Source organism: Perognathus longimembris, chromosome 21 (assembly GCF_023159225.1).
Source record: "Perognathus longimembris pacificus isolate PPM17 chromosome 21, ASM2315922v1, whole genome shotgun sequence".
Lineage (NCBI taxonomy): Eukaryota > Metazoa > Chordata > Mammalia > Rodentia > Heteromyidae > Perognathus > Perognathus longimembris.
Window position 1 is genome coordinate 45,324,107 of NC_063181.1, and position 14,786 is coordinate 45,338,892.

The 14,786-nt window shown below is 38.8% G+C and overlaps 1 protein-coding gene across 6 annotated transcripts in view; it reads right to left on the minus strand.

Annotated features, from left to right (window-relative positions):
- Window positions 1-14,786, minus strand: part of Mtus1 (microtubule associated scaffold protein 1) — a 157,649-nt gene that overhangs the window by 95,128 nt on the left and 47,735 nt on the right. For all 6 annotated transcript variants that reach the window (XM_048330560.1, XM_048330559.1, XM_048330564.1 and 3 more), the window contains one exon: window positions 3,014-5,210. In XM_048330560.1, coding sequence (XP_048186517.1) covers window positions 3,014-5,068 — 2,055 coding nt within the window. In that variant the 5' untranslated portion in view covers window positions 5,069-5,210. The remainder of the gene's footprint in view (window positions 1-3,013; window positions 5,211-14,786) is intronic.

Genomic DNA, 14,786 nt, shown 5'->3' on the forward strand with positions numbered 1-14,786 from the left:
ATAATTCTCCTCACTGCTACCACCCATTTCCCTTATCTTAAAACACAGCCATCAATCTCTTCCCATTCCCAACTCATTCTTTAACACACCCTCCTGCCTCACCTTCTGATACTCCTCACTGCCTGAGGCATACTATTTGGGCAGGGATTATGTCTTTACATCCTAACATCCATCCATTGCCATGTACAGGATGGCACCTGGTAGGCTCCCAACAAATGATCCCATTTTTCAGAGAGGAAATAGGGCCTGGGGCCCAGGGTTGTTTCAAAGTCACTCTTTCCACTCTTTGCTGTAATTCATATTCTCCTTTCGTGTGAAGAGTAGCCTAAGTGTCCTCGGAGGTCACTTTGTCTGTGAATGATTGAACACAATTTGAAATTACTCCCAGTCCATGATCATAACCTCAGTGTTGTATAGTCCCTGCCAAGACCCTTCTTTGTTGAATCAATCACAAGAATTTTTTGTTTCTAGTAACAGTATAGAAAGACATATTTGATGGTGGATATTGAATTCATACATGCGGTAAACTCAACACTATAATGCACTGACACCCCAAGAGACTAGCAAGTCATGTTTTGTCACTAGAGCACAGACCTGGCCAAAAATAGTGCTGGATTGCATACAAGCTCACAAGTATATTCTGTCTCTACCTTAAAGCTGATAACTTTCTTTTAAACAGTAAAACCAAGGCCTTGCATGCTAATACATGCCTGTTATCCCAGCTATGTGGGAGGCAGAATGGGAGGACTGTAGTTAGACAGGCTAGCCTAGGCAAAAAAGTTGTAGAGTCCTCATCTAAAAACAAAACAAAAATAAATACAAAAACAGGTGAGCATAGTAGTTCACACTTGTAATCTCAGGCAGGCAGAAGGCAGAGATAAGAGGACTGAGGTCTGAGGCTAGCTGAGGCAAAAAAGTGAGGCTTTATGTGAATAATAAATGCTAAAAAAGTCTGGGGATGTGGCTCCAGTGGTAGACAAATACCTGAGTTCACATCCAGGACTGCCAACAATCAAATAAATCATATAAAAAATAAAATAAATTAAAAAGTCAACCAAGCTTCTCACCAACTCATGAAAGTAAATCGTGTAGCAAATCAATGATTATACCTTTTGGAGTCCCAATTCCAGAATATTTTGAAATCCCAATGTGTATAGCAAACACAGTTGAGTCAGGGACTATGAGTTTTCTTTTTCTATGATCAATCATGTGGTAAATGCAGTGCTGTGAGGAAATCATGCAGTGAGCATCACCCATTGAGCTCAACACACTATGGCTATGAAGGCCTCACTTGACTCCTTCCCACCTTCCTGACAAGAGAAAGTGGAAAGGTGTGAATCGCTTACCACATGATCATAGAAAACGGTGAGTTCTTTATACCAGATGATAAATAAAAGTGCCAGTGCTAAGAGTTCGTTCTTCAGGATTACAAAATAGCTCATTATGAATTCTAACTGGAAAAATTCCTAAGGTGCAGTGTGCGGCTTCTCCAAGTTATCTGTGCTGGATCTCCATTTATGATTCTATTACCTTCCTTCAGCACTGCATCAAGAGCCTGACAAATGGGGTTTCATTCTGTGCCTGGCAAACCTAAGGCTAAGATTGAATGCACATGAGCTCTAATTTCAAATTTTTACAACCAACTTACATTCAAAACCAATGTTCTTTAAAGAAATTGAGTTGGGTGTTGTGTTTTGGGCAGTTAGGCATTGGTACCCTTAAGTTTCCTATAAATCAAGGAATCACTATCATTTCTATGTGTATCTATATACACTAAACTAGGGTCATTAAATAGAAACAAGAGGCTATTGTAATTTAAGTTATAACTGATATAAAATGAGTTTCCTCAGTTTGACAACAAAATAACTTGAAAAGAAGTCTTGAAGCAAAACACAATTCCATTAGTTTAGAAATCTCCTGAGGTTTGACTCTTCCCAACAGAGTTGGTGTTAAAATCAAAACATGTCTTAAACTTGTCCAGCTCAAAAATACCTTCAGGTTCTCTCATCTCCCAAAGAACCTGACAGTGTCCTGCCTGGCCCCCATGCTCATTGAAAAATTTCTCAAACCTTTAGCACCAGGTGCTTCATTCTTATTAGACCAGAGCCCGCCAAGGGACAAGCTGTCTGTGTCACATCTACCTTCCTCCCCTCCACCCCACTCCATTCCTGGCCCAGAGAAAGGACAAGCACCCAAGGACAGCTTGTGGGAGTCTGAAAATACACATGTTCCTCCCTGCCAAAAACAGGGCTGAAAACATGTACACAACTCCAACAGCAGCCAGAAAATGTGTTTAAAACTTGACAAACTAATTTCTTCATACTCTTGCTAAAATTTAAAGAAAAGTAATCTTTAAACTGCAGGTGAATTATTTTACCCTTTAAATGAAACTAACTCCCTTACATATTAGACAGGTGCTATGAGAATCATACTGCTTTTTCACTGTGCATGGGGGAGGGAGGACTTTATTCTATGTACAAAATATGAATACATTAGGGCTATAGGAAACTTTAATATCCATTTAGATCTGGAAAAAATACTTGCCAAAGGTCCTATTTGCTAGTAAGAGGCAGAATCCAGACACTGTTGGCAGGATAGGACCCGAATTCCAACAGCTACTTCTTCAACCAGAGACCAGGAGTTATTTTTATGTTGCTATGTTTACCAGAAAGCACTCCCTGACCACTTCTTATATATGGACAAATACATTTTAAAGTTTAAAACAATTCTTTAAAATTTTTTTCAAAGAAAAGAAATAGAAGCTACTTATATCAGTTACTTAAGCTCAGCTAATAATGTAAAAATATCACCTTATTACAAGAACATCAATACTCAACACCAAATGCTAGAACTTTTGGCCAATAAGTTACATTGTGACTTAGCATTCTAATAGGTACTAAATGAACACAAAAGTTTGCGCATTCAGTTCAGTGATAATGGATATTTTGTTAGGTATTAACAAATAAATACGTTTGTTTTTCAGCCAGTACCAGAAGCATACACAAACACTCACCAAAAACAGAGAACCATATTCAAAAGTTGAGTTTATGGTTTCCTTCTGCAGCTCCTGCTTTTCCATAGATGTGCCATTGTCATTTTCACCCTCCTTTTCGGGGCTAATCCGATTGACATTGGTAACATAGGTTGTTTCCAAACATTCTGCATTTTTCATTTTAACAGGGAGAATGCCTTTGATCTTCTGAAAGAAGGCAGTGGCAGAGCTCGGCTCACACCCTGAATGACAAGAACCTGCTTGGCCAACATCTTCCTGGTTCGGTTTCATGGCAGTTGTTGTTCTTGGAACACGGTGGGAGGCATTTTTAGAATGCGTTGTAACATGCACAGTCTGGCTGGTAATGAGTTTATTAAACTGCTGTTTATGCGTCTTGTTAATTAGGATTTCTGCTTTTTTGTCTGCGGTAAGGAGAGGCCTGGGTATTTTGCTCAACACCGTCAACTGTTTGGAGGAAGATCCTGAGGAAGGCAATGAGGCACTGGGCAGTTGAGGTTTTGTTGTCACCTTCAATTGAGCAGGGCTTTTGGATGGCAATGCCGGTCTAGATATAACTTTTGCTTTGACATTCTTGAAATTTGGTGTAGGGTAACTTATGATTTCAGTTTTTCGTACTTTGCTACCATTAAGGCTGTTGGTCTTAGCTGCCGATTTACCTAGATTTGGCTTTGCTGTGTTCACAGGCATTCCCTTCAAGTTGGGCACATTTTTAGGTTCTTGATTACTCTTCACCTCTTTACAGGCCTCCGTCACCTCAACAGGAGAAAAAGCAAAGCTTGCATTTGGAGTTTGCAAGACTGGCATTGATATACACAGTTTGGTTTTTGTGCAAGTATCATTTCCATCCCATGTCATTTCAAGTGAAGAAATCTCCTTTTGTCCTGGGGAGCTACTTAGTGTCAGTTGTACAGGAGTTCCCAAAGTCTTTGCATTGGGAGTCATTTGTGGATCTTCAGCTACGACAACGTTCTGCTCTAAGTCCAGAACTTGGGCTTTACCTTTATCGAAAGTTGGCACTAGTAAGGGACACTCATCGTCAATAAGACAATTGGACACTGTTTCTCTTAGATTCTGACCCCTTTCCTTTTGACCATATGAGCCTTGTGAATGTGTCTCACTATTTGGTTCATCTTTAGATAAACAATAGAACTCTTGTAATACAGACCCATTGGGGATGGCCACGCCATCAGAAACTGTTATTAGGGCTTGTATCTCTTTTTCTGCAACAAGTCTTTGCTGTAACCTATCTGTGTGCTCACTGGAGACCTTTCCTGAAGAATACTGACCCTGATTTTCAACATCTGGAACATCGGCTTGCATCACAACATCAGAAAACACCGTGTAAGTTGTGTTTGGGGCCTCTGATGATGTGACCTGAGGATTTTCAAAGCTCTCTTCACTACAATTAATTTCTTGTGCATTCGTTGCCACAGAATGGGCTGATGGCCATGTGGAGCAGGATAAAGATGTACTTCTGCTTCTCATGCTGGTATGTTGTAGACTCCTAAGGTCAGGGAAAAGCTGCCCCTTTTCAATGACAGGATGACTTGTACCGGGGAAATGTGTATCTTCCACTGCGATGCTGAACGTTTGATTTTGCTCCAAGGCAACAGAATAGTCAGCACGCTTCAGATCATCATTGCGTGTCCACACAAAAGGCAGAGAAGTATCAACAAGAGCAGCTTCCTGGGGACCATTACTCTGCAGGTGTTCTGGCTTCTCTGTAGTGACTAGTGCAGAAGACTGACATGTAGGATGTTTACATGTTTCTATCGCTTGCTCACTAGTCAAGTCACTTGAATCCTTTTGGTGAATGAGTACTTCAACACGTTGATGATTTAAAAAAGCACTTCCATCATTGTCCACAGCAGGATCCATTTCATAATCCACCACCATGTCATCTAGATTTGCAGAATGCCAGCTCACATGACCAGATGAGCAGCTTTGTGGATAAGGTGGTTTTTGGTTGCATGCATACATATTTCCATTCCTTTTCCCAATAAATAAAGTGGGCGATTCATCTTCTGTCTTCTCATCTGAATTCTCATCATTCATCCTGAAAACTAACTTAAATTTATGCCATTTTCTTTCTTCCTCTCAGAGGAGAGGGAAGGAGAACATTGGGCCCCTAACTTTTCTGGCACAGTGAAAAAATTTTAGCTTAAAATTCTTTGAAGTTGAAATGCTTTGTTGTTCCCTGGAAGAAATAAAATAATTGGTTACCCTTATTTAATTCCATTTTACTTCACAAACTATAACTACTAAAATAACTAATTAGGATATCATTGGTGAATCTACTATTCCTTTTTCAAAGATACTTTATTAAAGGGAACATAGCAATGGAAGAAGAGAGTAGTTGTGACCAATTCACAACTGATCTACTCCTTTCTACTCCCCAAGATTCTTGTCAGAGAAGGAAGCCAAGTTTGACAATAGTTTTTCCTTCTTGTTGATTGAAACTACTCTTTATAATTTCCCTAGAGAGCCCCAACTTAGGTCTGTTGTCCCAACATAATTTGAAATAAAAATGTCCATTTCATTCTGAGATGGGTCCTTGCTGTGTACAAGTGGTTACAAGACAGACCTTGTAGGCCCAGCAAATGAGCCACAGAGGAAGGAAGACTCAGGAAACTAGTATTTCTTTCTTTTTTTTTTTTTTTTAGTTTAAAAAAGTTTTTATTCATTTTCATCAGGAAAAAAAGGACAGTCTCAATACCAACTTGTCACCTACTCATAAATTTGAACTTACAAGATTCACTACTCTAGATAACTGTACCTACTAACACAGCTTGAAGTGGATCTCCCTTCCATCCCCTAAGGTTCCATATTGAAATAAACAATTCCTTACAATAGCCAACATTGTCACTTGGTCATAGCAAAACAAGGCCAAAGAATTTCAACTTGGTAGCCAACAAATACAAATATCAGAACAAAGTTGCAGGGATTTAGAGAAAAAAGGCAGGTATCAGCATAAACAACTTCTAGCTGTGTAATTTAAGATCACCTTTTCTGTGTGTAAACATGTCAATCTTAGCAGCCTATGTGGGAACATGGAAAACCCCAAATCCAACCATACTGAATAAACTCAGAATTTGTCAGCCACATTTCCTTTAAAACCTAAAATGTTTGATGCACCAGAAGCTGTTATGACACTCAACCATTTAACCTCCCATCAACAAACCCAAGATTTAAGCATTTTTCCCCCACTGTTCCTTCCTATGTCTCTTTCCTTGTTTTCATTCCTGTCCAAAGTGAACTCCTAAGAATTAAAGTGTTCGTCTCTTGAGAGTTCCTCTGAACAACAGTCCCACAAATCTTTGTGTTGAAGCCCAACTTCCTCCCATATGAGATTAGAGAGTCTTCAAGGAAATGATTAAGGCTAAATGAAATCCCTGGTGTCACCAAGAGACACCAGAACTCACTTCTCTTAATCTTTCCTGTTAGGAAACAAGGTAGGAAAATAGCTCTCACAAGACAGGAAACCCTAACAGTACCCCAATGTTGGACTTTCTAGCTTTGGGAACTATGAGAACATTTTTTTCAAGCCTCCTAAGACTATAGTAGCTTAAACTATCACATGACTCAGCCACTTCACTTAAGAGAAATGGAAACATATGGTCCACACAAAAACTTGTGAACAAATGCATGCGCTTTTTAACAGAACCATTTTTTACAACAGCCCAAAGTAGACCAATCTATGTCCGTCAACTAGTAAGACTGGAAAACAAAATATGGATCCATGAAATAGAATATTCTTGGCCATAGAAAAGAAGGCAACATTGATTCATGGTATAATATGGGTATAGTTTTACAAATTGAAAGTAGTATACTACCTGAAACAAGTCAGTTACAAAGACTGCCTATAATTGTGATAGTATGTACTGAAATGTCCAGAAAAGGCAAACCTAGAGACACAGAAGTAAGATTAGTAGCTAGTTCTCTTTGGCTGAGAAGGTGAAGAGGGGATAGGAATGGAGAGTAGCTACTTGGGGCATGATGTTTGATTGAGGGTAGTAAAAATATTCTCAAATTACATTAAGCTAATTGCTTCACAATGCTATAAGTATAATGAAAACTCCTGAATCACGTACTTAAAGGGAAACTTTCAAAAATAAAGTTTTTAAATGTAAGGATGAAAAGCAAAATTTTAGTTGAGTGCTTAGTAAGGATCAATGTTCGGGGTAGAACTGCAAGTCAGAACAGATGCGAATTCATGTGAACTGGCATTTTCTTCCTGGTATACGCCGTCAATCACATGTCATGGTGATAGGCTGAATAAAATATCCATGAGGGAGAAAAATGACACTGAGTGACCTATAAACTTCTAAATTTTTCCATCTTGCAATCTTTTCTATGTATTCAAATTTCAGCGACCTGAATAAAACCAAAAGAATAGAAACTGTGGAGGGAGGAAAAGGATCAGTATCTTCACTAACAGTGCTTTGTGTATTTCTGGCTGGGCATCCAAAAGCCAGTTTTTAGTGGGGTAAAGAAAGGCTGTAATGTTTACCCTCAGTAGCCGCAACATTTAACAATTGGTGAACTACATCAGAAGCCATAAAATAATTATATTACACACATTCAAGAGACATTTTGAATCCTGAAACACAAGCTCCATTTACACACTGATATAAAGTATGGAAGAGATGATCATTTTCACCATGACTCTAACTTAAAAGGAAATCACTCAAGGAAGTCTGTTGGAAAGGACTTCCATAAAAGCTCTTACGAGAGATGAGTATTTTTTTTAAATATTGTGGTATAAGATTCATTCTTGCTAAATCAAGAAATACATTTACTCGCTTTCAGACTTAAGTGTGTGGGGAATGTCATCTCAAAAGCACTAAATATATTACACCTGTGTGAATTCTGACAGGCTGATGCTCACTTAAGAGAGTCCACTATAAGCAAAATGAGCAAAGAGCGCTGAAGAGATAAGCACTGTTAGTGTAATCATAGATGGGTACCTTTGTAAGTAGGATCATAAGATCTGATCATGGAATTTTTATTACTGAAGTTGCCTCTTTCTGAGTAACAAATTTTTTTTTATGATAAAAGCTGAGTAATTCATGTGACACATCATTTCAAGTTATGTGTGTGTGAGTTTGCCCATACTAGGGCTTGAACTCAGGGCCTGGCACACTCATTTACCTTTTGCAGTCAAGGCTAGTTAGTGCTCTAACGCTTCAGTCACACCTCCAATCCAGCTTTTTGCCAGTTAATTGGAGATGAGAAACTCTCCAATTGGACTGCCCAGGAACCTCAATCATCAGATCCTCAGACTTCTGAGCAGCTAGAATTACAGGTGTAAGCCACCAATGCCCGGCTTATTTTTTAAATGTTACATACAATAGGAAAAATTATGTCACCAGTCCCATGCCATTCGATATTTAAATTCTAGTTTTTCTAAGAATTACACTAAATTAGGTATCTTTGAAATCTGTGACATCAAATCATTTCATTTGGAAAATTTTCCTGAAAATAAAAGCATTATTGAAAATGCACTCATTCCCTGATTTAAGTGGTAATCCCTCTATATACCACCTTAACAATAAAGTTACATTTTTAAAAAATTGAGCCAAAGGATATTTTATGGTTTTTCAAATTGTTACTTTTAAAAGGTCAACATTTTTAGGAAATTATGTACTAATATGAGTACATAATTTGACGTTTGCATTTGGTGCATATACTTTGCTCAACACTAACAAGAATTTTTCCATATTAATATAGTATAAAACTTTTCTAAAAATTGTAAAATTCCATTAAAGGGTAAATGTCTTACCTTTATAAGTGGTTTACTAAGTATCAGGAAAATAAACTCTACCATTCAACTTTCTTTTTTTTTTATTGTCAAACTGATGTACAGAGAGGTTAAAGTTCCATACCTTAGGCACTGGATACATTTCTTGTACTGTTTGTTACCTCCTCCCTCATTCCCCCCTCCCCCCTCCCCTTGTCCCTCTCCCCCCATGAGTTGTTCAGTTGGTTTACATCAAACAGTTTTTGCAAGTATTGCTTTTGTAGTCATTTGTCTTTTTATCCTATGTCTCTCGATTTTGGTATTCCCCTTCACTTTTCTAGTTCTAATACCAGTATACACAGTTTCCAATGTACTCAGGTAAGATACAGTGATAGTGCAGGTACAACCACAGGAAGGGGATACAAGAGGATCATCAATAATAGAAGCTACGGTTTCACATGGCATGTTGAAAGTAATTACAACAGTGATATAACAGTCATTTCCATAACATGGAATTCATTTCACTTAGCATCATCTTATGTGTTCATAAGGGCATAGATAGCTATTGGGCTCTTGTGATCCTCTGCTATGACTAGCCTAAACCTGTGCTAATTATTCCCTGTGAGGGAGACCATAGAGTCCAACCATTCAACTTTCACTTGACCATTTATTACATTAAGGTTTGTGATTTTTTAAATTCACACAAAGAAATTTCAAAACAGTAAATAAAGCTATTTTTAAAAACACAAAAATATGTTCCTTTTTTTTTTTTTTTTGCCAGTCCTGGGCCTTGGACTCAGGGCCTGAGCACTGTCCCTGGCTTCTTTTTGCTCAAGGCTAGCACTCTGCCACTTGAGCCACAGCGCCACTTCTGGCTGTTTTCTGTACATGTGGTGCTGGGGAAATTGAACCCAGGGCTTCTTGTATAAAAGGCAAGCACTCTTGCCACTAGGCCATATCCCCAACCAAAAATATATTCTTAAGACATGCTGAAATAGGAGCTGGGAATGTGGCTTAGCAGTAGAGTGCTTGCTTAGCATGCATGAAGCCCTGGATTCAATTCCTCAGCACCACATAAACAGAAAAGACTGGAAGTGGCTTAAGAGGCACTAAAAGAAATGGTTGATGAACTACTAGCACACACTTTGATCATTTTGATGCCTCTGGAAAATAAGTAACAGATGGGAGGGAAGAACTGGGAAAACATGTAAAGAGTGACACTGTTCAAAAAGAAATGTACTCAGTACCTGACTTATGTAATTGTCACCCTCTGTACGTCACATAACAATGGAATGTATTTAATTCAAAAAAGAAAGAAAAAATATATAAAACAATAATTTAGGTTACATTCTAAAGTGTAGTTTTTATAAAGTGATTATTCTCCAAACAAACAAAAAAAAAAACATTAGTTCTCAAATAGATACACCTGACAAGCTGGATCATTAATTCTCACTGCCATATTAATGTTCAAAGAAATTTCACAGATCCAGCTCAAACTTCCTCACTGTACAAATGAGCAAACAACTTCTGGAAGACAAACGGCTGACTTGGCCAAATCAGGTATTAGGTTGGTATCAGGTTATAAAATCAATAGTGCGTTTTACTTCACCCACTGTAAAAGATACATCTTCAGCATCTTCACTGGATGTTTTCTACATCTTCCTCTTATCCACTGTTGTCCAGTCCCACCATTTGAACTTGTGCTAGTACTAGGACTTGAACTCAGGGCATTACAATTTGTACTCAATCACCTGAACTAGGCCTCTAGTTTTTCATATGAACTTAGATGGCAAAACTTTCTGCGGGGGGCTGGTGGTTCATGCCTGTAATCCTAGCTACTCAAGAGGCTGAGATCTGAGGTTCATGGTTCAAAGACAACCTTGGTAGGAAAGTCCTGAGACTCATCTCCAGCTAATCACACCAAAAACCAGAAATGGTGCTATGGCTAAGTGGAAGGGTGCCAGCCTTGAGCAAAGAAAGCTCAGGGACAGTACCCAGGCCCTGAGTTCAAGCCCCAGGACTACAAAAACAAAAATAAAAACAAAACTTTCTATAACATAATGATGAGATGAATTCACTAGTAAAAATAAACACTCGCTTATTACTTCATAATCAGACAGCTCAATTTTGCTGCTATTCATATCAACATGGGGGGTACAATCTTCTAAAAGGTGAATACAAAGTTATAAATTACCACTTTCAATTTACAAAATCACATCTTCCTTCTAAGAAATAATGTTTAAGACTTAAAAATCACAACTGTCATTCAGATATCTAGGCTTTAAAATGCTAAGTATAATCCAATCTTTTAACTTCCCTTTAAACAACAAAAGACATTATCCCCACAGTATCTAAGCTACAAATTTTCTCTCATTCTAAATTAAAAATAAAGCCATTTTAGTAAAAACAATCAGTATTATTAAAAAGTATATTCCTGGGGCTGGGGATATAGCCTAGTGGCAAGAGTGCCTGCCTCGGATACCTGAGGCCCTAGGTTCTATTCCCCAGCACCACATATACAGAAAACGGCCAGAAGCGGTGCTGTGGCTCAAGTGGCAGAGTGCTAACCTTGAGCGGAAAGAAGCCAGGGACAGTGCTCAGGCCCTGAGTCCAAGGCCCAGGACTGGCCAAAAAAAAAAATAAAGTGTATTCCTAAGTCTCTGCCTTCTATTAAAACCATGCAAGGGCTAAGCAAAATGAACTCCAAGAGAAGGAAATAGGAGGATTTTATTGTTGTCGTTACGTTTAATGTACTAGGTGAATTTCCTTTGGCATACCCCATGTGGTTACTGTATATGATTTTGGTACACTGAATAATGTATATATGCTTACCTGAACTAGGGATGGGAAAGAAAACTGAGGGAGGGTGTAACAAATATGACAAGAAATGTACTCACTACCTTATTATGTAACTGTACCCCCTCTGTACACCACCTTGTCAATAGTATTTAATTAAAAAAAAGCATGCAAGGTAGATAATAGCTTTGCCCTATGTAACTCAGGCTTCAAGTCTTTCAGTGAACTGGACAGCCTCCTCGAGCATCAGCGAAGCATGCCTTACACTTAGCAACAAAGCACAAGTGTGCTGGAACTCAATTTCCTAAAAGCATGATCATTTCCAGTGAAGCCATTTGCACAGGAGGTGATTTAACAGACCATAAAATAGAATGCCATGGAAGTAATGCTGAAGTAATGTTTTAAATAATTTAGAAAATAAGTACAAATGTAAAACTATGTTTTGTGTTCTTCTCAAACTTGTCCATCTAGGAGTTCAGTCATATAAATCAAGTGAATCTCTTGGTGGTGGGGGAGAGGATAGATTGATTCAGAAGTGGGAGAAAGGTGCTAAGAATGTATGATGACTAGTGATGATGATGTTTTGATACATGCCCTAACTAGGATATAGCAAAGAGCTTGAGAGAGAGAGAGAGAGAGAGAGAGAGAGAGAGAGAGAGAGAGAGAGAGAGCACGCTCGAGAGCGCCAATTGATTCTGTCAGAGCTAGCTGACTCCATCCAACCATATATTGCCTTACTCTACAAAAAACGCTTTACATTGGACTCCTGAATGTATGCCTTTCAACATGTGCAGAGGCATGGAAGTGCTGGTTCTGTACCCCTCCAGTGCATCCCTTTCACTTGGAGGAAGTTGGACTGTGCAACACGACTGCTCTGTTCTTGTCCTTTACCTGTAACTAGAAGTACTGAAAGAATTTTGTAAATTTAGGAAGAATTAGCTGCACACATTCAGAATGGCCTAGCATTCATCTTGATTCCTCTTGGAAAGGAGCTGCTTGTCTGGACAAGGGTGAGGTGTAAGAGGCGTTTACCTGAGGCACTAAATTTAAGATAGGTCAGTGACATCACTTACCAAGAGACCAGAGAGAGCTGGAGGCCAAGCAGGCTATTTAAAACCTCCTCCTCTTACAGGAACCAACCTGGGTCTCTCAAGAACTGCATGAATATTTTCTAAGGGAGATGCCAATGACCCAATTATCCCCCACTACATTACCTGCTAAATTGCTGTGCTGGGAACCAAGCTACTAGGCACATTAAACTTTGGGAGTTGGGGGGGGGGGGGGACACAACCCATACCTAGACCATGCCAGTTCATAACCAAAGAGTGGAAATAGAAAGGAATAATATTAATGTTTTAACAACTGATGCTGAAAATTTGATAGCCAGGCCCCTACTGACCTTCAGCTTGTGGATCCTGAAGAGATCCACAGAATCACAGGGCTGACTGCAACAGCACATGAAAACTTTGGCTATGGTGTTTTGCAAATAATAATGTAACACTGTCCTCAGAATATAAGCTCCAGTCAGCTAGGATTGGTGCAGGGATCTATTCTTACCAACATTTGCAAGAATGGCCAGCCAGACTTTTCAGTATTTGCTAAACTAATGCGTGAATGAATGAGGTTTTGATTTTCAACTTGAACCCCCAACTTGAATTTTAACACATTTGAACTTGAACTTGAAAAAGGAGTTCAATCTTCAAATTAATTTTTCCCCTGGAAACCTGATGGAGGGCTTATACTCAAATTTAGGGCATCTCTTTCACTGGCATTGGAATTGATGAAATAATATGGCTGCATATAGTTTAAGATTTGAAAGAGTAGTTGACTTAATGAATGTGCACATTAGACACTTCTGGGATGGAAATCTCAGGCTACACCTTAGAGGTGCTAAACAGCACCCAAAGAGTCAGTGCTTCAACAAGTAACAACTCCTCAAATGCACAAATTAAAAATCACAACAATAAGGAAAGAAGAACTAAAGATGATAAGGGTGATTGCTTCTTCCCCATTGCTGTTTTGTTTCATGTTGGAGCTCAGGGAGTACATCATTGCTTCAGTTTGACTCTGTTTTTGTCTTGCCCCGAGGACCTGAAGTAATCTAACTGATGAGAAAGCATGGGAAGACAATCTCCTCCCTGTCCTTGGCCAAGCCCCTGCCATTGTCTTCTGGGGATGAGTCAGCCCAAGTAGACCACAGGTGCATTCCACCTCACAGAGCCACTATAAGCAGATTCCTGGAGGACCTGGCTCTGGAGCTTGCTGTTAGGAGATCCCTCGGTCATTCTCACCAAGCTACAGCCTTCACAAACAGCCGCTAAGAGATGATTTCATGGTGAACCCTACTTAACTCAAATGTCTATATTTTTCAATTGCTCTAGAACTTACATCAGCAAAGAAGCATTATTTATTGGACCCTTCAGAGATCAAGTGTTACAGTTCGGTTTCATTTTCTTAAATTCCTATTCCTAGCCTAAATCCGTAACTTCTGCAAAGTTTACCTTTTCCATTGATGGGAAAAATCAGTAAAAGAATTACCATGAGAACCATTTGTAAGTGGACAGTTCTGTAGGATTAGGTATATTTACTCTGTATAACTCTTATCATGGACAGCACTTCCCATCTTTCCGACAGAAATCCTGTATCCATGAAACATGTGATTTCCCCATTCCTTCCACCTTTCCACCTCAGTATCTAGAACATTCTTTTGCATCTGTCTTCATGAATTTGACTACTGTAGGGACCTCACATAAAGGGAATCATGCAATACTTTCTCTTTGGGGTCTAGCATAATGCCCTCAAAATTTATGTAAGTTGTATCATCTTCTTCCTTTCTAAAGCTGAATAGTGATCTATTATATGAATGTGTCACCTTTTGGTTTTCCATTCACTTTCAGTGGCTTCTACCTTTTGTCAACTGTCAATCATATTGCTATGGATGTGCGTGTACAAATACCTGTTTTCTAGTTCCTGTTTTCATTTCTGTTGGACATATACTCAGGATTGGAATCAATCATACCATAACTTTAATTTTTTGAGGCACCACTATATCAATTTCTACAGTACATAAACCATTTTACATTCCCACCAGCAATGCACACAGACTCCAATCTCTCCATAACTTTCCCAACATTTGTTATTTTCTGTTTTGTTTTGTAATAGCTACCCTAGGACATGTGAAATGATATCTCATTGTGGTTTTGACTTGCATTTTCCTAATGACTAATGATGCCGTCT